This window comes from Oncorhynchus clarkii, chromosome 7, assembly GCF_045791955.1.
Source record: "Oncorhynchus clarkii lewisi isolate Uvic-CL-2024 chromosome 7, UVic_Ocla_1.0, whole genome shotgun sequence".
NCBI classification, from domain to species: domain Eukaryota; kingdom Metazoa; phylum Chordata; class Actinopteri; order Salmoniformes; family Salmonidae; genus Oncorhynchus; species Oncorhynchus clarkii.
In genome coordinates, this window is record NC_092153.1 from 72,206,688 (window position 1) to 72,231,779 (window position 25,092).

The following is a 25,092-nucleotide window of genomic DNA, read 5'->3' on the forward strand; positions in this document are numbered from 1 at the left end:
AATTAACAGGGATGTAAACAAATTAGTTAACAACATTTGAGAGAAATATGCTTTTTGTGCACATGGAACATTTCTGGGATATTTTATTTCAGCTCATGAAACATGGGACCAACACTTTACATTTTGTGTTTATATTTTCTTCAGTGTAGATCAATTGAAAATAACAACAAGGATCTTCGGGTCCAATGCAATGTCTCTCTAAACAGAGTAATTGGTATCACTTAGGATGACAAAAATATATATATATTTCTAAATATAATTAAAGGGATACTTTGCCAAAATGCCGATGAGGCCCTTTATCTACTTCTTAAGAATCCGGTGAACTTGTAGATACCATGTCTATAGCTGTGTTCGAATACTATATTTGTCAAAATATGAAGTATACAAGCAGTGGACATTCTTTCCGTGCTTAAGGGCCTATAATGTAATTCAGAAAATAGGCGTGACTTCAACGTTTTCAGATTTGAAGAAAATAAGCAGCCGAAGTCCGAGAGCGGATACAAATTAATTGGTTTAACTAATTATGACAAACGTTCAAGAAAATGAGAAATGTAATAAATTACTTTTCAAATAAGTTACCTTGGCTGACAATTTGTTAGCTACACCATCCTTACAAAGCGCATAGCATATCATTACAGCACTATGTACCAGTATGTTAGCTAGCTAGCTAAGGTTAGTTGGCTACTAATACATCGAACTTGCCAGTATATTTACTATATGCTATCTAACTAACTACCCAACGGTTAGTGACTTGATTACTCCCGTTATTCTTAGTTTAGCTAAGTGGTATAGTCATTGTGCGTTCACAATGGACATTTGTGCGTTCATAAATTCGCTCTGGCTATCTACTTTGATTCCAGAGCACTCTCGTCTGAGTGCACATGTGGCAGAGCGCAGAATAACTGATGAATTTACTAACGCTCAAACCCCAGTTGAATATAGCCACTGACAGTGAACATCGGCAAAAAAAAGAGGCATAATTAGATTGTTTCCAGCAGCAGTCACCAACGCTCTGGAAAACCAGCTCTGCTTGGGCGAGTAAATGGTCAGAGTGAGGTGTTCTTTCATTTGTGTCTGGAAGTAGCTAGCAAGTTAGCTTGAATGCCCTTGTGTGGACAGAACGGGCCAGTATCCAGTGTGCGTTCTGAAGCTCAGATTGAAACGCTCTGAATTTATGAAAGGACAATCTGACAACGCTCTGAATTTACAAACGCTCAGAGCGCACTCGGTCACTCCATATTGAATTTACTCGTAAAATGTCTTGCTAGTAATTTGTTATGCTAGCAAGAAGTTGCATAGCAACAGCAAAAAACTTCCGGTAGACAGGGGAAGCGCTAGTACGCTCAACTGAAAGGACGTTTACAGTAAGTATACTAAAATTAACTAATAGTATATACTCATTAAGTATGTAGTATGGGTATTCGAACACAGCTTCTGTCTCCAGTATGAAGGAAGTTAGAGGTAGTTTTGTGAGCCAATACTAACTTGCATTAGCACAATGACTTGGAAGTCGAAGTGGTAGCAGATACCAATAGACATCCAGTCAACTGACTACGTGTGCTAGTTAGCAACTTCCTTCAAACTGTACGCAAAGAGATACAAATTGTATCCATGAGTTCATCTGACCCTCGAAGTAGATAAAATCCCTAAGTATCCCTTTAAATATGAAAGCATATAAATCATAAGCAAAAAGGCACCGTTTCAGACCATGGCCATTTCAATTACCCAAACAGTCAATTTACTCAACCCTGGAATGTATTTGGGATGTTCCCAAATACTGGAAAGGTGGGCCTGAGTCAAAGTTTGGAAAACCCTGTGCTAAACGACTAAAATGTAACTGGAATTCTTGAGCAGCACAAATGCACATTGCGCCAGTATCATTTGGATAATGGCAATATGGTATGGCCAGTGCAGTATGTCTTTTTGCAATCAAGTATTGTACAATATGAAGTATATAGTGTTGCGTAAAATGCAGTGTCATCTGTGCATGTGTACATTTAGCTGAACGCCAGAAACTTTAGTTTTCAATTGCATCAGATGAATCAACATAAAACAGAGTATATTAAATGAGAACCTTGCACATCTACAATATTCCTGGCCATCAATGCTTATCAATTAAAAATATTTCTGAACTCAGAAAGGGATCGAAAGAGGAAAAAAAATGGGTTATGAGAGAGAAGGAGAAAGGAAAACCAGTTGTACAGTTGTCTAGTCAGTAGTACAACAAAGGCTTCTACTGAAATGTGTCTAATGCATTTAACCCAACACCTCTGAAACAGAGAGGTGCGGAAGGCTGCCTTAATCAACATCCACGTCTTCAGCGCCCGGGGAACAGTGGGTTAACTGGCTTACTCAGGAGCAGAACGACAGATTTTTACCTTGTCCTCTCGGGGATTCGATCCAGCAACCTTTTGGCTAGGCTACCTGCTGCCCCAGACAGTGTGTGTGTGTGTGTCTAATCCAGAGTGGACAGGTCCAGTGGCAAGTGTGTGTGTGTGTGTGTGTCTAATCCAGAGTGGACAGGTCCAGTGGCGAGTGTGTGTCTAATCCAGAATGGACAGGTCCAGTGGCGAGTGTGTGTCTAATCCAGAGTGGACAGGTCCCATGGTGTGTGTGTGTGTGTGTGTCTAATCCAGAGTGGACAAATCCAGTGGCGAGTGTGTGTGTCTAATCCAGAGGCGAGTGTGTGTGTGTGTGTGTGTGTGTGTGTGTCTCTAATCCAGAGTAGACAGGTCCAGTGGTGGTAGGGGCTCTCTCCAGTAGGAGAAGTGGCTGAACTCGGGGCAGTCGAAGGAGGACGACCTCCCATCCTCAGAGATCATAGGGAAGAAGTGCTCCACCAGCTCGCTCAGGTGAGTGTACCTGTGGCACACACACACACACAATAATGTGCCGGAGCTATCACAGCTCTATAAATTCAGCTGTAATTATTAGGAGTGATCGATTCCGCATCTTGGAACAGACATGACAGCATGCTCTAAACCAAAGCATGCTGTTATCAGGAGCATTTTAACATTTTTATAAAATAATTATTAAATCAAGACAAACTGTACTGTATGTATTTAGTGTGCACTTTTGAGGGGTGGACTGATGACCGTCACTCCTCTGTGGCTAGTGTACTTACGAGGACTTGCTCCCTTTGTTCTTCTCCTGAATGAGCTCTCCCTTGGGGTTCACAGTGAAGATCCTGGTGTCAGGGACACCCACTTCCTTATAAGCATTGGCATCCTGGGAAAGCCCAGACAACACTTGATTTAAGGTTTATTTAAAATACAAAAAAACTCAATCCATCCCCCAGGGAATGGATTGAGAAACGATTGCCAAACACAGACAGTGAGTCAGCGGTGTGTGTGTGGCAGTGTCTAAAATCTGTCTTACTTACTTACTAAAACTACATACGGTGGACTAATAATACTACATACTATTTAGAAAGTACTGTTTAGTAAAAATGTATACAGTGGGCCTCCCGAGTGGTGCAGCGGTCTAAGGCACTGCATCGCAGTGCTAATGGCGTCACTACAGACACGGGTTCAATCCAAGGCTGTCTCGCAGTCGGCCGCAACCGGGAGACCCATGAGGCGGTGCACAATTGGCAAAGCGTTGTCCGGGTTAGGAAGGGTTTGGCCGGGCTGGGATGTCCTTGTTCCATTGCGCTCTAGCGACTCCTTGTGGCAGGCCCGGTGCATGCACGCTGACTGTCGCCAGTTGTACGGTGTTTCCTCCGACACATTGGTGCGGCTGGCTTCCAGGTTAAGCGAGCAGTGCGTCTAGAAGCAGTGCGACTTGGCAGTGTCGTGTTTCAGGAGGACGCATGGTTCTCGACCTTCGCCTCTCCCGAGTCCGTACGGGAGTTGCAGCGATGGGACAAGACTAACTACCAATTGGATATCATGAAAGTACAAAAATATATATGTTTGGTATACAGTGAGCAAAAAATATCAACATACTTGGCTCAAATGCATAATTGTGTTGTTTCCCGCCATTTGTTAATTTGGTACAGCCCGTCCCCTATAAAACGTTATATTTTCCCAAAGCGCCTACTACTAAAAACTTAAGTCAGGGAATCGGACAAGGCCTGTGTGTGTGAGACTGTGTGGCTCACATTGGTCCTGTTGCCAAAGGCTGCATAGAAGGGCTTCCTCTGGGGGTTGAACAGGTCTCGGATGTCGGTGAGGCAGGCAATCTTGAACACCTCCGGCTTCTTCTCTACCACCTCTCTGTGCAGGGCAGAGAAGAAACTGCTGGGGGCCAGCAACACGGGGCCCTTGGGGAGGACGGTGCCTTTGTCATTCACCCACTGCAGGTAGCCCTTGGTGATGTCAGCCATGCCGATGGCCCGCGCTGAACAGTAGAGGAACTTGTATCCGTTTCTAGAAGGGAGAGGGAGGGGTTACCCATTGATAAAACAACAACTGGATACAAGCATCTTGTAAGTTATCACTGGCTTCCATTGAGAGGCACAGAATGGCACATTCATTTAGAGCGGGAAGTGTTGTTTCACAATGTTCTCATTTTGGCTCAAAATAGAGTTTTAGAACCAACAAATGCACAGTAAATACTGATGGTGGAGGGAACGGCTGCATCTTGTTCATTATGAACCTAACAGAAGAAAACAGACTGAAAAAGAGGGGGACTATCTAGACATCTACTGAACAGGACCCTGGTGTGACTTACTGGTGGATTTTGTGGTAGAGACGGGCAATGCCGTGGTGTGTCCAGTCTTTCCCCAGCTGAGGTAGGATATGTCCCAGGGCATCAGACCTGTAATGGGCAAGGAGAGAGATCATAAAGCATTGAACACATATTCACATGTACATACAGATTGGAGCATACTGGACCATGATGGTGCTGAACTGTCTCTAAAAGCACAGGGTAGTACCTTTCTTACACACACAAACTCACTTTGTGATGGTGCCATCGATGTCTGAGATGACGACGTGGTCGTCCCAGTTCCACAGGTAGATGGCGGCTTCGCAGCGACAGGTGCCCTGGTACTGAGTGGTTACGCTGAACATAACCTTGTTGGCCCCCTCACGCAGGTTCAACCGCTCCTGATCACAACACAGGGTAGGGATTATGAGGCAGTGTGTATGACTGTGTGTGCAGGGTTTTTTCTGGATCAAACGGGCTTAGGTGGTGGGCGTGGCAGGGGGACACAGTCGGCTCCTCTGCCATGCCATGTTGGTGGTGTAGAGAACGTTTAGCATTTTTAAAACAATTTACTGCAATTCTGCACATTTCTCCATGGACCTGAGAAATGTTTGCAGTTTTAAAGCAAATGTCCTGCGATTCTACATATTTTGCCCTGGAGCTGAGAGAATGTGGCCGTTTTAAAAAGGTAATTTCCTACAATTTTATGCATTTTGCCATGGCTAATATTTTGCTCAAACTTCATTTTTTTTTACTGCTAAATAAATTGCTTTTGGAATGTTCAATTCTTCATGACGGTCTAACTTTTATTTTTGTGATTGTTAGTTAACAAACACCAAAATTTTAGACGACACCTCATTCCAGGATTTTTTATTTATTTTAAATATTTTCTACATTGGTCGAATAATAGTATAGATATCAAAACTATGAATCATGCAGTAACCAAAAAAAAAAATGTTATAATTCAAACAATATATTTTAGATACTTCAAAGTAGCCACCCTATGCCTGGATGACAGCTTTGCACGCTCTTGGCATTCTCTCAACCAGCTTCATGAGGTAGTCACCAGGAACGCATTTCAATTAACAGCTGTGCCTTGTTAAAAGTTCATTTGTGGAATTTCTTTCCTTCTTAATGAGTTTGAGACAATCAGTTGACAAGGTAGGTGTGGTATACAGAAGATAGTCCTATTTGGTAATAGACCAAGTCCATATTATTGCAAGAACAGCTCAAATAAGCAAAGAGAAACAACAGTCCATCATTACTTTAAGACATGAAGGTCAGTCAATGCAGAAAATGTCAAGAACTTAGAAGGTTTCTTTAAGTGCAGTCACAAAAACCATCCATCAAGCATTCTGTTGAAACTGTCTCTCACGAGGACCGCCACAGGAATGGGAGACCCAGAGTTACCTCTGCTGCAGAGGATAAGTTCATTAGCGTTACCAGCCTCAGACACTGCAGCCCAAATAAATGCTTCATAGGGTTCAAGTAACACATCTCAACATGTTCAGAGGAGACTGCGTGAATCAGGCCTTCATGGTCGAATTGCTGCAAATACACCACTACTAAGACACCAATAAGAAGAGACTTTCTTGGGCCTAGAAATACGAGCAATGGAGTCCAAATTTTAGGTTTTTGGTTCCAACCGCCGTGTCTTTGTGAGACACAGACTAGGTGAACGGATAATCTCTGCTTGTATACTTCCCACCGTGAAGCATGGAGGTGGTGGTGTGATGGTGTTTGCTAGTTACACTGTCAGTGATCCATTTAGAATTGAAGGCACACTTAACCAGCATGGCTACCACAGCATTCTGCAGCGATACGCCATCCCATCTGGTTTGCGCTTAGTGGGACTATCATTTGTTTTTCCACAGGACACTGACCCAACACACCTTCAGACTGTGTAAAGACTATTTGACCAATAAAAAGAGTGATGGAGTGCTGCATCAGATGACCTGGCCTCCACAATCACCTGACCTCAACCCATTTGTGATGGTTTGGGATGAGTTGGACCGCAGAGTGAAGGAAAAGAAGCCAACAAATGCTCAGCATATGTGGGAACTCTGTTCAAAAAGCACTCCATGTGAAGCTTGTTGAGAGAATGCCAAGAGTGTGCAAAGCTGTCATCAAGGAAAAGGGTGGCTACTTTGAAGTATCTCAAATATAAAATAGATTTAGACTTGTTTAACACTTTTTTGGTTACTACATGATTCCATATGTGCTATTTCATAGTTGATGTGTTCACTATTATTCTGCAATGTAGAAAATAGTAAAAAAATAAAATAAAAATTTAATGAGTAGGTGTTTCCAAACATTTGACTGGTACTGTTGATCCATTACCTTTTCTATACAAGTTAGTGCTGTGAAAAAGTATTTGCACCCTTTCTGATTCTCTATTTTTGCTACAGAATGTTAAATTGGATCTTCAAACAAAACTTAGTAGATAAAGGGAACCAGAGCGTACAAATATATATATATTTTTTTTAATTAACAAAGTTATTCAACAACCGATTCCCCTGTGTAAAAAAGTAATTGCCCCCTTACACTCAATGACAGCAACCAAATGCTTACTGTAGTTGTTGATCAGTCTTTCACATCGCTGTGGAAGAATGTTGGCCCACTCTTGTATGCAAAACTGCTTTAACTCAGTGAAATGTGTTGGTTTTCAAGCATGGACTGCAACAACATCTCAATTGGGATTAGTTCTGGACTTTGACTAGGCCATTCCAAAACTAAAAATGTCTAGTTTTAACCATTTAATGTTGACTTGATTGTGTGTTTTGGATCACTGTCTGTTTTGTTGCATGTTCCAGCTGCGCTTCATCTCACAGATGGATGGCCTGACATTCTCCTGTAGAATTGTCTGATACAGAGCAGAATTCATGGTTCCTTCTATTAAGGCAAGCTGTCCAGGTCCTGAGGCAGCAAAGCATCCCCAAACCGTCACACTACCACCACGCTTGACCAAAAAGTTGACTCAAGTTTGCCAAAAATAACCTGGATGATCATCAAGACTCTTGGAAGAATTCTATAGACAAGATTAGTCAAAATAATAACTTTTTGAATGAGATGGGTTCCATTATGCCTGACAAATCAAACACTGCATTCCATAGTAAGAACCTTACACCAACGGTCAAGCATGGTGGTTGTAGTGTGTTAATTTGGGGATGCTTTGCTGCCTCAGGACCTGGACGACTTGCCTTTAATAGAAGGAACCATGAATTCTGCTCTGGGGACAAATACTTTTTCACAGCACTGTATATCGGGTTTCAGTCATTTAAGTTTACAAGGAAAACATTTTTCGATCCCAAAAAAGGAATGGACTTAGGCGATCCGAAAAAATGCTTAGGCGGCCCGCCCAAGGATATCAATGGCAGAAAAATTACTGGTGTGTGTGTGGCAGTGATGACGTACTATCTGTTCGGAGGTGAGGCGTAGGGACTTGCGGTACATTTGGCTAAAACACTGGGCAGTGTTTATGGTCTCTGATGATAGGTTGCCCACTCTGCCTAGGCCCGCCTCCTCGTCACTAGTCAGGTCATCCAGAGTCGCCCTGAAAAGTCACACATGGCAGAATTACTAGTCCATCAGCTAAAATAAACTAAAATCGGTCATATGCGTTACGCATGAGGAACAGTGTGTGTGTGTGTGTATATATATATATATATGTGTGTAATCACTCACAGTATGGTTGTTGAGGGACCAGACACAGAGGTTGAGACATCATTCTTGGTCTGTGCCTCCTCTTGGTCCTGCTTAGAGTTCTCTCCAGTCTGCCATAGGGAAAGACAAAGAAACATATTGTTGTTGTTAGGCGGCTCTTTACCATTATCCTTCATTATAAAACGGGTAGTTTGGATCCTGGATGCTGATTGGACGAGCAGTGTTCAAAGCTGTGGCGTATTTGTTGAAATTGGCACACCTATGCCTGCTAACAGTTCCTTCAGCGTTATCACTGCGCCGCCATAAGAATATCATCATGTCCACGATGCTGTCCGAACCTTCTCTTGAATTTCTTTCAACAGCATTTATCTGTGACTATATTCATGATATAGCACAGCCTTTTGTGCCTTATTGCTTAATTAAATACGATGATGATTAATGAAATTCCAAACTGACTAAAATGTTAATTATAAGGTGTGCTGGACAGGAACAACATGTGTAATGGCTGGGGGTTCCCAGAAAACCTGGGTCGTGTTAATTATGTGACACCCTAGCAAAACATGTTGCAACTGAAAACAAAACGATTGTTTCTTATTGGACAAGTTCAGATAGTACCTTCCTTTTTTCTTCCGTTTTGTGCCTACTGAACACAACCCTAGCATGGATTGAGAAACCCTGTGATAGGCTACCTGGTTTGAGTTAGTGTCCATGTCCTTCCTCCTCCAGGAGAACCACCAGCGGCCAGACTTTTTGGGCATCTTGTCCTTCACCAGCTGGTCAATGGCACTCTACATACAGTACAAGGTTAAAGATCACACCTGTCACCACTTTCCCTACTTCCTTCTGAAGTGTGCACTCGTACACTACTCCCCATACATTGGTGTCAGTAGGTATGAGCCAGAGAGAAACTTCCCTTCATATTTATTTATACTCGTCATTTAATTTCAAATTCACGAAGGGAAGTGAACAAGGGTAGAGATTAGAGATTTACCTTTGGTATATTCTTTTGAAAAACTTGCATTGACAGGACCATAGGGGCAGCCACTGCCCAGTTATAATACCTAAAAGAGCACAAAAAAAACATGAATTTGTCAATGGACAGACACATTCAAAATATGATGGCAGAACTACAAGCAAACAACGTATTATACATTACCAAATGCAACTCTAACACTTACTTTGAGTTGATGCAGATAACCAGGTTTGGATCTTCAATGATTCCAGGGTTGCTCACCAAATCCTGGTAGTTCACAACGTGCTCCATAAACTGATCTGGAACAGAGGCAAATGGCAATAGAGAAAGTCAAGAAAAAGTCTCATCAATCCAACTGTTAGAAATTGGTAAGAATGCATAGGTTACCACGTGTTCATATTTCATCTAAAAAAGGTCAGTCTTCATTGTTCTCTCTAGCTTGTTAAAGATAATCACTAGAAGCAGCTAATGGTGAGCGGATGTGGTTCCTTCCATCGGACACATACACAGCTGCACAGAAATAGACACCGCAGGAAAGTTCTTCTGCAACAGGGTGATCAAATTAGGATCCACATCTGTACACACACACACACACCTTTGTTGATTTGACTGGTGTGGCCGCAGAGGGACATGCTAACGTCCATGTGGTCGGTGGTAGAGTCAGACAGGTACTCTGTGCCGCTGTCCATGGCCCCACTGCCCACCGACTGGGGAGACTGGTTACCAGAACCGGACCCTTGCTCCGCACTGAGCTGCGAGCATCCTTCTGCCTCACTGAGTGGAGAGGCATAACCATTAGCAAAATCTTCTACCACTATGCCTTTTACGTGTTTACTTGAGAAGTGAATTGCCTGAGTTGAAATGGAATTGATCCCCATGCTAATTCCATGTACATAATGGATAATCTAACACTAATATTTCATCACTATGAGGGAATAGAAAGTTCCAAGCTGTTGCATTTATCAGGTGCTATTCAGGAGTGGGATCAATAGGTTAACTTTGAGAAACACTCAAAAATGACTATTGATTTGGTATAGGATGTGATACAGTCTATGATATCTTATGTTTGCCAATGTCCATGTGAGTCCCTACCAGTGTGACCTGCCTTGTGAGGACACAGTCAAGCCTAAAAGAAGATAACATTACTCATGATCTGGTTAGGGAACGCATCATGCTACATTATACACAAAGTTAACTGATTTGTGTCATCCTTGACACTGAGTAAGTGTGGATTGCGGAAGGCATGCCAACTGGGAACTTGGGTCATTTCTCAACAGAAGTGGGGAAAAAGGTGACATATTTTGGGCTACATATTATGAAATCCATTGCCTGTTGACCTCCATTCCATGGGAAATACCAAAACATAATTCTGTGGTGCATGAAAACCCCCAGGTGATAAAGAGTAATGTCCGTTCTAACGATAAGTAGCTCCATGTTAGAATCCATGCACTCACCTACTATGTAAGCTCACTGGCCATGTCCGAATACCTGTACTTGCATTCTAAATAGTAGGCATTATGGGTATACAAAAATAGAAAGTTAAATAATGTGACATTAAATATTTTGTATGCTTTAACCATCTAGAGGGAACATTGAATTTTGCATTACTGCTATTAGCCAATAGAAATGCATTGAATAACAGATTCACTACATGTTACAACAGATAGTCCCCCAAAAAAATCTAAAGGAAGTTTGTTCTGAAATGTCGGCCCTATTTCTGAGAGACATAAAGATTTTATATTTTGTTTTACATGCATTTATCTCCATATATACACACTTCCATTCATTTTTTAAACTAGTACTGGGAAGCTTCAAAGGAGTCCCAAGAGGCTTGTGGGGGTAGTATTTAGTCATCTGTCAATATAGGGTTCATAATTGTTCAGGCCAAACTGTTCGGATGCTACAGACGTTTTCGTGAGAAGACCGATTTTTGGAATGTATCATGGTCTGACAAACACTGCTCTAGCTCTACCTCATTTCACCGCTGATGTGGAAGGGTGATATCAGCAGATTTCGTGGATTGAGAAGCAGACAATGCAAAAAAAATAAGCATCTCTCTAGCTTAAGCAAATTAATTCTTAATGGAGATTTTATTATTTGATTTCCACGGGGTGGGGGGTGTGGGTGAGAGAATTGTAGGACAAGGGTTTAAAAGCAGGTTGACGTTCACTGTCATGAATCTTGCCCTGGAGGCAGAACTGAGCAATTTTCACTAGATGGGCCAATTTAGATGAGTCAAAATTGGCTATATAAATTCCTGAAAACAAAAAGGAGCTTTTTTGGTCTTGGTTAGGGTTACACTTTAGGGTTAGTAGTGTGGTTAAGTTTAAAATCAGATTTTCTGACTTTGCAGAGCTGCCTCCAGTGCAAGATGCATTACAATAAATGCCAACCTGCACTTTCAATGCTAGGATGTCATACTTGTTTCGGCTTTTCGTCTAATATGAATTCACTGCATGCTATTGAGGAAGAAAAGGAAGGACGGACGGAAGGAGAGCTGGGAGCCCTTTACCTTTTAGGTGGGAAGTAGAGAGCTGCCACCTCTGGGTCCAGGTTAGACAAGTCATCAAGGTAGATGTCAGAGGGTCCAAGGTGCTGACTGCGTTTACCTGTGTTCACACAGCACAGCAGCAGAGACAGACCACACAATTCAATGTCATGTCACAACCAACACTCAAATCCTCTTGAAGATGTTACTATAATGCGTATACCTGTCAAATCCTCTCAGATCTACAGGATGCGTGCCCAGGGTTTAGGGAGTGAGACGAGATCGGTTTCTCACCTTTCTTCTTGTCCTGGTGCTCTGCTGAGCTAGACTGCTCCTCCCCCAGAGCCTCAGTGGCTAACAAGTCTGTCACTCCGACACTCTCTGCAGCCTGATTGGTCAGGGAGCCGTCTGTGGCTTTGTCCATCATTACAGAGCCGTTCTCTGTGCTCTCCCCTCCCTCGGTGCAGGGCTCAATCCCGCTGTCACCCTCACTCAAGACAACTTCTGGCCCTTGTCCATTGGGTTCTGGAAAGGCACTGTGCTGTTCTGGTTGTGCTCTGCTACCCAGATACTCTGTGGTAATGAGACCTAAGTTGGCTGCACTGGCATAGCTAGTTGTGTTAGCCAAACTAGCCTTGTTATCTAAAGCAGCTGTGCTGTCGCTAGCTAGCCTGTCTGCGCTGATTGTGCCAGCTTTGCTACCTTGGATGGATGGGATATGTGTGTCTATACAGTCGTTTTCAACTTGGCTAACCATGTTGTTAGCTACACATTCAACATTTGCTGTGCTTTCTTCGCTAGCTTGTCTATCAGTGTTGTCTACATTAGCCATACTAATTGTGTTAGCCAGGGAGTTTCTGGAGTCTTCCAGCTCCGGGTTGGATGGGGACTCCTCGGCTACTTCATCCCCTGCCTGCTGGGTCTCTACTTGTGGCTGCGTTTTTGTTTTTCTAGGCCCTGGGGCTTGGGGCGATTCTATGTTAGCCATCGCTAACGATGCCAATGTTAGCGGTTCTGAGAGAAGCTCTGAGGTGTGGTGATTCGGGGTGGAGTGGGTCATATTGGAGGCTCTCTCCAGGTCTATGCGTGAACTTTCTGTGGGTTGGACCGCTGGTCCGGTCCTGGGCGTGGGCCTGACCACTACCGTGACGCTACTGCTCTCTCGGACAAAGCGGACCCCGGGCTCCAAGCCCATGTCGAAGGAGTCCTGCCGCTGGATGGTGCGGAAGTGGGAGCTGTCCGAGCAGTGGATGCCAGCAGAGACATGCTGCACCTCCACCCTCCCTCTCTCCGTTGGACACATCTAGAGGGAGCAGGGAAAACAAAGCAGTGTGGTGATGGGAGCTACTGAACAAACTTTTTATGACACCTGTACGTCCTGTGTCATGTAGGGATGTGCCTTTCAACCACGATTCGATTCGCATCTAGATACATGGGCTCTGATACAGTACAAGAACGACTGTACTGTGTGAGTGTGTGGGTGGGGGGGAACCAATTAACTTGGCATTTTAGCAGCACATTTTTTGGGGCGCTAGTAATATATCAATATTTATCTGTAGAAATTAGCAATTATTATAGAACAGCTTTGGAATTCACCCCAGTCTTAAAAGTGAACGGTTTTGACCATTTGGGGCGGTAGGTAGTCTATCGGTTAAGAGTGTTGAATCCCACGAGCAGACTTGGTGAGAAAAAAAATCTGTCAATGTGACCTTCAGCAAGGCACATAACCCTAATTGCGCCTGTCTAAGTCACTCTGGATATGAGCATCTGCTAAATGTTTAGAGCTTTGAGAGCTGCTCTACTCCGACTCCCACTCAGACCATAGGCCTACAGTGCAGTTCAAAATAAGTACAGCAGAAATTACAACTTTACCCTGGCCATGTAAAAATGACCAAATAAACTGACTATTTAAAGCAAAACTACCTTCATCTTTCCAATGGTGAACCTGGCAATCGAAAAGCCCCTATCAGCAGCAGTGAGTTGTGACACTCCGGTAGCCTACACAACTCTGTCGGTAAAAAGATTTTCTACAGTGCATTTGGTAACAATGACCAAGCAAATAACATTGGTTGTCACCCAACTAATAAAGCCTATGAGTTGGCATTGCGAAAGCTATTTTACAAACATTTGAATGCTGAATATGCTAGGAATATTAGATCAGGGAGGCTCTGGTTGGCATGAGCAGCTGCACTCTGTGCACAGTTGTTATCAGACTTAAAGATCAATGACTCATACACATTTACATGCGCAGTTAGTTAGGCTACTGAAGGAGAGGACACCAACTTAGTCACAATATTAGATATTTTTGGAGGGGGGGGGAATACAATTATATGAGTAAAAAAAAACATTAGTGAAGCGGCTGTTCATGATGTGTTAAATCATTTTTGGACCAATTCATGCCACTTTTGAACCAGGGATGGACGCCCATCAGTGAATTGTTACATCCCTAATGTCCTTTTATGACACCTGTTATGACCTCTCTGTCCCATTATGACACATATGCCGTGTTATGATACCCATATGTCCTGTTATGACACCTGTACACCCAGTTATGGCCTCAATATGCCCTGTTATGTTATACCTCGGGAAAGCCACCCCAGTTCCACTGCATCGGAGGCCCTAAAGACTCCGGAGGCTTCACCAGCAGCTCAGAGTCACTCTTGGGGGAGGAAGGACGACTATAGAACACACTGGAAATAGAAGACACAGAGAGAGGCTAATTAACTGAAGGAAAGAGAGAGAGAAACTGTTGAGAAAGAGAGACAGAACGAGATGGGGGGGGGCAGAAGAAGCTCTCAGAAGGCTCTGACGAAGGTCATGCACACGTAAACTAAGCTAGATAAACAACTGATAGCGGCAAGCGGAGCGTGCAGGTTTTTTTTCTTATTTCAACAATTACAAATAATTCCCACACACCTGCAAAAATTAACCTCAGATGTGTGAGTGTTTTTCCTAATTAGAGAGAGCAGGAGAAGAAAAAGACAGGATGGAAAAAGTGACAGAGGGTTCATAAACTGGAGAAAGAGGGGGACAGGCAGTAAAAGAGAATGAAAATACAAACTTATTTTAACTGACTACCAGGGGCGGTTGCTAGGACACAGATTAGACTATCCTAGTCCTGGATCAAAAAACAAACTCATTGGATAATTTTTTTAGGGTCTGGGATTAGGCTTAATCTGTGTCCAGGAAACTGCCCCTTAGAGTGCAGGTAAATTGCCTGACCTGTTGTCTGGCCAAATGTACTCTTAAATCTCTAATCGGTACAGCCAGAAGAGGACTGGCCACTCAGAGCCTGGCTCCTCAGTTTTTCGTGGCCACGGTGCTTCTGCCTGCATTGCTTGCTCTTTGGGAGTTTAGGCTGGGTATCTGTAAAGCACTGTGACAACTGCTGATGTAAAACGGGATTTATAAAATACATTTGATTGATTGAGTGTCTGACCTCTCTGAGGGGGACCACTCTCCATCAGAGTGAGGGTGGACGTCCCTGGTCTGCACGGCCACCAACTCTTCATGCGGCTCCTCTGACAGCGAGAAGTACACAGACTTACTGTTAGGGAGACAAAGAAATATATAAAAAAAGTCAGCCACAGGGTTTCAGAACACTAAAGCTGATCACTCAAAGCCACATACCGGATGCTAAATCTAACAATTAGACCTGGGTTGAATATGTATTTGCCTTCCACCTAACACTCAAGGTGTGCCTGATTTATCTTGGACGGCACAATGAAACCGATAGAATAGTAATTTTCAACCAAAGGAATCAATGTTTTCAAATTGTAGTTGATAGGTTGTTCAACGAAGAGTACATTTTGCAACCCTTTGATATTTTAAGTAGCATTTGTGCACCAATATTTCATTTTAAAAAGCCTGTTATCTTACATGAAGTGCCCTTTATTATAGACCACATGTAAAATTCAATAAATTAGATTTTTTATATGAATAAAGACTTTCTTAATTGCCAAAAATCTGTCTCTCTTCTAGTTTTTCAAACTTCTAGCAAGATTTTAACCCACTTATCGCCACCATTTGTCCACGTTTTCACCATCATTGTAAGGCCCTACTTACGTTCTGGCTTTGACAATCATTTCTGAAGATTATCATGTGATTACTTTACTTCAGTCCCTCATTTTAAGGTCAACCCTGATAGGTGAACTTAACTCTTTTTAATATGATGAAATTATACCTTAAATTATATTTTCAAAAGAAACATTGAACATGGAATCAAATTATACTGTAAAAGCAGGACAGCTGGTTGTCATCTTTTTGTCCATTTTCTGGTGTTTTGTGGTGGGAAACTGAGCCCGTCGAGCATAACATGTCAACCGTTACCCACAGACAGTCATGAGGTCAGCTCGGTTTGAAAACTTGATAATTTTAGAATTTTCGATTATATAAAAGTCCCATGACAGTAGTGACTGCTTATCACTTTTTAACCATCAGTTATTTACATTACTAAAATATTTAAGTTGTTGTGTATATTACATTTGTTTTATTTGTTGTTTACCTTGACTAACCTGTGCCCCCGCACATTTACTCTGTACTGGTATTCCCTGTATATAGCCTCGCTACTGTTATGTTGATGCTCTTTAATTATTTGTTATTTTTCTATTGTATTTTTTAAACTTAATTTTTTTTTTTTTAAGGGTGGCTACTTTGAAGAATCTCAAATGTAAAATATATTTTGATTTGTTGAACACTTTGGTTACTGTATGATTTCATAGTTTTGATGTCTTCACTATTATTCTACAATGTAGAAAATAGTAAAAATAAACGTGAAATTAATAGGTGTGTCCAAACTTTTGACTGATACTGTACGTAGAACATTGGCCTGTTAAACTACAACTCCCTACAATGTCCCACAGTTTAGGCATTATCTGAGAAACTGCAATGCAATGTGCGAACGAAATGGACAAAATGTAACGAACTAAATGGAATTCAAACAACTGAACTGAAGTTGGACAATTAGACATTGAAAAATAACTGACATTTCGGTTAATCGCTGAGCACTAATAGATAGTCTAGAAATCTTTTAAAAATGTTAACTTTTTGGTGAAGCTTGCATTGAATTGCTCTCCCTGTTGCACACAACAAGCTTCTATTCCCCCTGTCACAAGGTTATTTATGGATGATTTAAGATGGAAAACCTCAACTCTGTCATTTTATTTTGAGATGAGAAAAATACATGTTTTATTAAGTTGAACGTGTGCTCTTTATGACAATATAAAAAAACTAAAATTAAGTTACAGAAGTGTCGTTTTTCACGCAAAAAATAAAAACGCAAATGAAATATCTTGCTGCGTTTTGTAAATGCAGATCTCATTGTAATTTCTGCTCAGACTAATTTTGTGCTTCAGCTGCACTCGGATGAGAATTCACGAATGGGCATTCTATCAGCAGAGAGATGTGTAGCTACTTTTCTCAGGTAAAATGCAAGACTAATTTCAAGCAAACGTAGCTGGCTACATTCTTTCTATGACAAACATTAGAAATATGTATCGTTTTGGCAAAAACATACCTTTCTTTTTCATTGTAATTACTTTTGTGGCTGCTAGCCAACTTGCGTCAAATTGCATCTGATGAATGAAGCTATTTTCTGCCAAATGTGTTGCAGCAATGTATTTTCATCAAAGGAAAATTATAGGTGCACGCCCCTGATCATTCTATCGAAGCAACAACAAAAAAAAGTGACTTTCAATATAAAATGCAGGTGAAAAAGTTTCAAATGCTGATTTCTGAACTCTAAAACGACACCTGTTACACTACCCAAAATGTACTCTATTCGTGGAACAACCCTGATATTGACCTGGCAAGCATGGGCGTGCTGGGCTCTTCTTTGGAGTGACTCTCCTGTTCTCCTGACTGCTCCCTCGCCCTCTCCCTCTCGTCAGACGAGGAGCTACCATCTTCTCTTAGGTGGGAGTCGGAGCGTATGCGTACTCGCCGCCTCTTTTTCCTTCGTGTGCTTCCGGAACTGGGGAGCCCCTCTAAGGTTTCCTCGGCCACCTCCAGCAGCTCCATGTGGATGGGCGACGTGCAGAGGTGGGCTGGCACTCTGGACTGGAAGGGGGGGTGGGGTTTGAATTACATTGGGAAAGTATTCAGACTCCTTGACTTTTTCCACATTGTTACGTTACAGACTTATTCTAAAGTTAATCAAAGTTGTTCCTCATCATAAAAAAAACAGAAATACCTTATTTACATAAGTATTCATTCCCTTTGCTATGAGACTCAAATTGAGCTCAGATGTTTCTACAACTTGAATGGAGTCCACCTGTGGTCAATTCAATTGATTGGACATGATTTGAAAAGGCACACACCTGTCTATATATGGTCCCAGTTGACAGTGAATGTCAGAGCAAAAACCAAGCCATGAGGTCCAATGAATTGTCCATAGACCGCCGAGACAGAATTGTGTCGGGGCACAGATCTGGAGAAGGTTACCAAAAAATGTCTGCAGCATTGAAGCTCCCCAAAAATACAGTGGCCTCCATCCTTCTTAAATGGAAGAAGTTTGGCACCACCAAACTGAGCAATCGGGGGATAAGGGCCTTGGTCAGGGAGGTGACTGACAGAGCTCCAGAGTTCCTCTGTGGGGAGGGGAAAAACTTCCAGCAGAACAATAATCTCTGCAGTACTCCACCAATCAGGCCTTGATGTTAGAGTGGCCAGACGGAAGCCACTCCTCAGTAAAAGGCACATGACAGCCCACTTGGAGTTTACCAAAAGCCACCTAAAGACTCTCAGACCATAAGAAACAAGATTCTCTGGTCTGATAAAACCAAGATTGACCTATTTGGCCTGAATGCCAAGTATCACGTCTGGAGGAAACCTGGCACCATCCCTACGGTGAAGCATGGTGATGGCAGCATCATGCTGTGGGGACGTTTTTTACCAGCAGGGACTGGGAGACTAGTCAGGATCGAGGGAAAGATGAACAGAGCAAAGTACAGAGAGATCGTTGATGAAAACCTGTTGCAGAGCGCTCAGGACCTCAGACTGGGGCAAAGTTTCACCTTCCAACAGGACAACGACCCTAAGCACACAGTCAAGACAATGCAGGAGTGGTTTCAGGACAAGTCTCGGAATGTCCTTTAGTGACCCAGCCAGAGCCTGGACTTGAACTCGATAGAACATCTCTGGAGAGAACTGAAAATAGCTGTGCAGTGACGCTCCCCATCCAACCTGACAGGGCTTGAGAGGAACTGGAGAGACGAATGGAAGAAACTCCCCAAATACAGGTGTGCCAAGCTTGTAGAGTCATACCCAAGAAGACTCAAGGTTGTAATCGCTGCCAAAGGTGCTACAACAAAGTACTGAGTAAAGGGTCTGAATACTTATGTATAATATGATATTTCAGTTTTATATTTGTAATAAATTAGCTAAAATTTCTAAAAACCTGTTTTTGCTCTGTCATTGTGGGGTATTATGTGTAGATTGATGAAGGGGGGGATACAAATTCAGCCATTTTATAATTTATTTATTTATTTATCCGTTATTTTACCAGGTAAGTTGACTGAGAACACATTCTCATTTGCAGCAACGACCTGGGGAATAGTTACAGGGGAGAGGAGGGGGATGAATGAGCCAATTGTATACGGCTGTAACGTAACAAAATACGGAAAAAGTGAAGGGGTCTGACTACCTTCCGAATGTACTGTACAGCATCAATAAGCTACAGAAGAAACAAAATAGGTTACATCATGTCACCTTCCCTATTAGCTCAACACAACTATAAAGAGAGGTTCACCTCCATGACTGAACAAACCTATAGGATCAGATAGTCAAAACAAAATGTTTAAAAACATACCTCAAAATCCTCATTTTCCTCCACAAAAAAAGCTTCTCCATTGTCCCCCAGTTTCATTTGCAGGTGAACTGGCTCCCCATTGATCTCTATGTCCACCTGCAACACACGGTCACAGGCAGTGTGTGTGTGAGAGACGATCCGCGTACATACAGTACATGCACCCTCCATTTGTAAACAACACCACACACTCCAATCTTCTTCTTCTTCATACTCACCACTTTCTCCTTGGAGCGCAGCACCCCCAGCTTGCCAAAGCGCACATGGAACGGAGAGCACTGGAGGCTGCCGTCGTGCTGACGCACCACGATGACGTCGATGGCCCCCGTAAGCGTGGCTGGGTTCAGGCCCCGGTATAGTTCTTTGACCGTCACAAACACAGTCTCCGCCAGCTGCCCCACGTAGTTCATGGTCTGGGACTGGAGGGGAGAAAGCAGGTCAAGGGGCAATTCTTGTCCAATGTTTACACAATTCTTTACCAAGCTTATTGATTTGAGATATATCATCCAAGTTTGTTGGCAAAGCAGAATATTTACATACACTGAAAGTACAAAACATTAGGAACACCTGGTCTTTCCATGACATAGACTAACCAGGTGAAAGCTATGATCCCTTATTGACGTCACTTGTTAAAACCATTTTAAAAAATCAGTTTAGATGAAGGGGGGGAGATCGGTTAAAGAAGGATTTTTAAGTTATGAGACATGGATTGTCCATGTGTGCCATTCAGAGGGTGAATGGACAAATCAGAACATGTAAGTGCCTTTGAATTAGGTATGGTAGTAGGTGCAAGGTGCATCGGTTTTGTGTCAAGAACTGCAATGCTGCTGGGGTTTTCCTTCTGAACAATTCCCATGTGTATCAAGAAGTGGAGATGCTAGTAAGTTAAGTTCCTCGGCGTACACATCACGGACAAACTGAATTGGTCCACCCACACAGACAGCGTTGTGAAGAAGGCGCAGCAGCCCCTCTTCAACCTCAGGAGGCTGAAGAAATTCAGCTTGTCAGCAAAAGCACTCACAAACTTCTACAGATGCACAATCGAGAGCATCCTGTCGGGCTGTATCACCGCCTGGTACGGCAACTGCTTCGCCCACAACCGTAAGGTTCTCCAGAGGGTAGTGAGGTTTGCAAAACGCATCACCAGGGGCAAACTACCTGCCCTCCAGGACACCTACACCACCCGATGTCACAGAAAGGCCATAAAGATCATCAAGGACAACAACCACCCGAGCCACTGCCTGCTCACCCCGCTATCATCCAGAAGGTGAGGTCAGTACAGGTGCATCAAAGCAAGGACCGAGAGACTGAAAAACAGCTTCTATCTCAAGGCCAACAGACTGTAAAAATGTATCACTAGCCATTTTAAACAATGCCACTTAATATAATATAATGTTTACATACCCTACATTACTAATCTCATATGAATATGTATATACTATACTCTATATCATCTTTATGTAATACATGTATCCCTAGCCACTTTAAACTATGCCACTTTGTTTACATTCCCTACCTTACTCACCTCATACTCTATACCATCTACTGCATCTCGCCTGTGCCGTTGTGTACCATCACTCATTCATATATCTTTATGTACATATTCTTTATCCCTTTACACTTGTTTGTATAAGGTAGTAGTTGTGGAATTGTTAGGTTAGATTACTCGTTGGTTATTACTGCATTGTCGGAACTAGAAGCACAAGCATTTCGCTACACTCATATTAACATCTGCTAGTCATGTATATGTGACAAATAAAACTTTATTTGAATTGTCCACCAACTTGACCCAACTGTGGGAAGCATTGGAGTCAACATGGGGCCAGCATCCCTGTGGAACACTTGACACCTTGCCCGATGAATTGAGGCTATTCTGAGGGCAAAAGGAACTCAATATTAGGAAGGTGTTCCTAATGTTGTGTGTACCAGGATCAAGTCCACTGTCAAATCTTTTGTTATGCTAAACCAAGATGCTAATAGGCTAGCCTAAGTGTTTTGAACAAGCTTTACTGACCTTTGGAATGAAAGAAATAGGTTAAAGATACACTACTCTGATCAAGATCAAGGTTCAGCACTGCAGAACCAACACAACAATCTAGTGATGTGATTTAATTGAACTACTCATGATGATGAATCAACACACCTTATATAGTTCCTATTCATTGGGTGAACTCGCTCTCTTAATTCATAGGGGATAGCTGCATTTGCTACATCCATTTTTAGACACTTAAATGTATTATATATTTGTCCATTGAAATCAGTGGTTGGTTGACACTTTGTTATTGTTTGAACTGCAGATTACTGCTAACTATTTTGTTACTAAGACAGGTCTGAGGTTATGACAATGTAACAGGCTCTAGGCCTAACAAATCAATACATTTAGAGATAGTGGTACTCTGCTTAGACCTATTGTCTGAAATTCTATGTTAAACAGCTTAGGCTACAGTAGCTATTCTTCAATAAGGGTGAGTTGGTGCACACTTCACAAGGGGGTGAGGAAGAAAGTATGGTGTGAGTAGAGGTCCACACGGTGCAATTGACCTAATAACCTAGCCATGCTGCTTCTAGAAAAGTAGGCAGGGCCACTGGAAAGCTCCTGGGCTAGAGCGATAGTGGTGTGATTGTGTTCTTCTCTTTGCTATTTCAGGCTTTTCTAGTTGTGGTTGCTAATTTTTGTGATACATTAGGCTACTTTGTGAAATAATACATGCGGTCAGAAGTAAAATGGAGTCTGGACACAAAGCCCACGATGGACAAAATGGAGGTAGAGCAAATTGAGTATGGGGGTGTGGGAAAACTGACATTTGATGATACATTTCTTACAAACCAAGAGTAGGCATATTATTTTACATTTAGACGTCCATCCATGATTAAGCTAGTTGAACTGTAGTACTACTGCAGTAAGGCTTCTCAGATCACTATGAATGGCCGGTATGCGAATGACTTGTGACTTTGCTGCTGATCCTTTCAAGCGTTAGACAAAGTGTGCGATTTCTACATGTCCTGATGTGTCAGACAGGCTACAACACGCATCTTAGCCACGACATGCATCATAGCCATGGAGAACCATTCATTCAGATTAGCCTAAGTGGTAGAGATAATTCAAAGGCAAACAAGCCCAGAGGCAAAAATAAATAAAGACTCATCCCATCTGTTAATGTCATCCACTTACTGTGTGTGTACCTCTGACATATGTGCTACCAGCATGCCCCTGATGTGGAGCAAATAATGGCCATGACATGACCTGTAAAACAGGTGTAGGTGGAATTTGCCATGGTCACATGATCTAACAGCGTCAAATTTGATGCCAAAATCCTCACTCCCTCAATAGTGAGTTTGTTAATTTAAGGGATGGGTCAGATTTCAAACAGGGTATTATTTGGACAAAAACTGTGACATGCCTAACTGGGGGACGTCAGATGTCGTGAACAGAATTTACCTTGAGGCAGGCAGCCCAATTCTGATTTGTTTGCCCATTGTTGGCAAAATATCTTATCTGATTGGTGAAAAGACCAATTTGTGGGAAAAAAATATCAGAATTGGGCTGCCTGTGTAAATGTAGCCATAATATTCCAAAAATAAATTTGACATTGTGGCTGTGCTAACTAGCTATAGTAACTAACTAGTCAGTCAGACAAACAAACCGCGCTTCCAAATTATGATGAATTTATTATTTTTATAATGACGAACATCCAGACACTTAGCCTGGCAGTATGCATGTCTAAAACAGACTACATTCGATAACTATCTATCGTTTTCAAACCAGTTGCGTAGCTAAAAGCAGTTGGTGGTGGGCTACCAGCTAGCCAGCCATCATAGCTAATTTAGATAGTTGTCAGGGAATTCATATTCTGGATAACAACAGGATCGACCCAACTCCCCGTCTCTTGCGACGCGGCTGGCTGAAATAGCAACTATTAGGTTCACTTTACAAAACAAAGCTTTATAACATATCAACGTATGATTGTCTCACACATCAACGTTCTATTGGCATTTTGGAACTCTTAAACAACACTAAAGTCACGATTCTGTTGATTTTATCTTACCTGGCAGACAGTTTCCGAAAAATTATTAAGTGACACTTCCTACTTCAGGCGCATGCACACACGATTCTATGAATGGAAGAAGACGCAAGTCAATCATTCGAATAACCAATTAAAATATATGGGGAAAAGGCAAAGAACACGCCTCTGGTTTGTTTTGTACTCAATGCGTGCACCCAGAGCTACGTATTTAGACGTAAAGGGTTAATCTGGGGCAAACGCAATAAACATGCCGTAGTTTAATAAAATTATTGAACTGAGGATATAAAGGTTAAATAAATAAAACATATATTATTGAATGCTGGTTGGGGAGTAACAGATTACATGTCATTCCTTACATGTAAGGGATTACAAAAACTAATCCGTTACATTACCAGCAAAAATATTGTAATCAGATTACAGATACTTTTGAAAAACTAGATTACTTCGAGGATTACTTTGAAATTCCGAAAATATATTTCCCAATGACATTCAAATCAGCATAGAAAAAAGGCTCAAATTTAAGTTTGTTCCACCTGAGCGAATCTGACCACAAATCAGAGACCCGTATGATGACACACCACGGTCACGGAAAATAGCAGGAATAGGTTTTTGTCGGCTACATTCGAAGCAATGTCTTCCAATGGTGCAACTGTTGTCGGCATCCACAGATTATCCAATTAGAACAAACGCTTGGAGGTAAGGATGACAGCAGTGGTGTAATCTACGGCGATAAGGATGTCACTTATTGTGCTTTACAGATGGTGGTTGTTGTGGATGGCTGTTCACAAATCTAAATGTGTATTTGAACCCAATAATGGTTAAATTCAAGAAGTTGTAGCTGCCTATCAATCATTGTTTTTGAAACCAGTGGACAGCCAATGAAAAATGCGCTACATAGTGCGGATCCAAATCTATGGAATAGAAATTGGGCTTTTATTGCTCAATCAAATTCATACGGATAAAAAAAAGCCCATGTGCCTAATGGACACATGTTCAAACGTGCACACTTTTGATAGATTTAAAGGGCCAATCGGTAGTTGCTACATCAATTTTTTGGACATATAAATGATATATACCCTACCATTAAAAAGTTTGGGGTCACTTAAAAAATTGTCCTTTAAAATAACATCCAATTTATCAGAAATACAGTGTAGACATTGATGTTGTAAATTACTATTGTAGCTGGAACGGCTGATTTTTGTATGGAATATTTACATAGGCGTCACAGAGGCCCATTATCAGCAACCATCACTCCTGTGTTCCAATGGCACGTTGTGTTAGCTCATCCAAGTTTATAATTTTAAAAGGATAATTGATCATTAGAAAACCCTTTTGCAATTATGTTAGCACAGCTGAAAAGTGTTGTCCTGATTAAAGAAGCAATAAAACTGGCCTTTAGACTAGTTGAGTATCTGGAGCATCAGCATTTGTGGGTTCGATTACATGCTCAAAATTGCCAGAAACAAACAACTTTCTTCTGAAACTCATC

At 42.0% G+C, this 25,092-nt stretch overlaps 1 protein-coding gene across 2 annotated transcripts; it reads right to left on the bottom strand.

Annotated features, from left to right (window-relative positions):
• Positions 1 to 51: 51 nt before the first annotated feature.
• On the bottom strand, positions 52 to 23,692 carry LOC139413802 (phosphatidate phosphatase LPIN2-like). Of its 2 annotated transcripts, none has more exons than XM_071161576.1 (19): positions 23,625 to 23,692; positions 19,797 to 19,997; positions 19,582 to 19,677; positions 17,578 to 17,831; positions 15,214 to 15,321; positions 14,356 to 14,464; positions 12,069 to 13,077; positions 11,799 to 11,895; positions 9,882 to 10,060; positions 9,492 to 9,585; positions 9,305 to 9,374; positions 9,003 to 9,101; positions 8,335 to 8,423; positions 8,065 to 8,203; positions 4,903 to 5,051; positions 4,675 to 4,761; positions 4,103 to 4,370; positions 3,125 to 3,228; positions 52 to 2,862 (listed from the first exon to the last, which is right to left on the bottom strand). In XM_071161576.1, exons 2-19 carry the CDS (start codon positions 19,986 to 19,988, stop codon positions 2,715 to 2,717), a joined length of 3,291 nt encoding a protein of 1,096 aa, XP_071017677.1. In that variant the 5' UTR covers positions 19,989 to 19,997; positions 23,625 to 23,692; the 3' UTR covers positions 52 to 2,714. The 2 variants fall into 2 exon arrangements, with proteins under 2 accessions (XP_071017677.1, XP_071017676.1); XM_071161575.1 differs by lacking the exon at positions 23,625 to 23,692 and adding an exon at positions 22,751 to 22,827.
• Between the last annotated feature and the right edge of the window lie 1,400 nt (positions 23,693 to 25,092).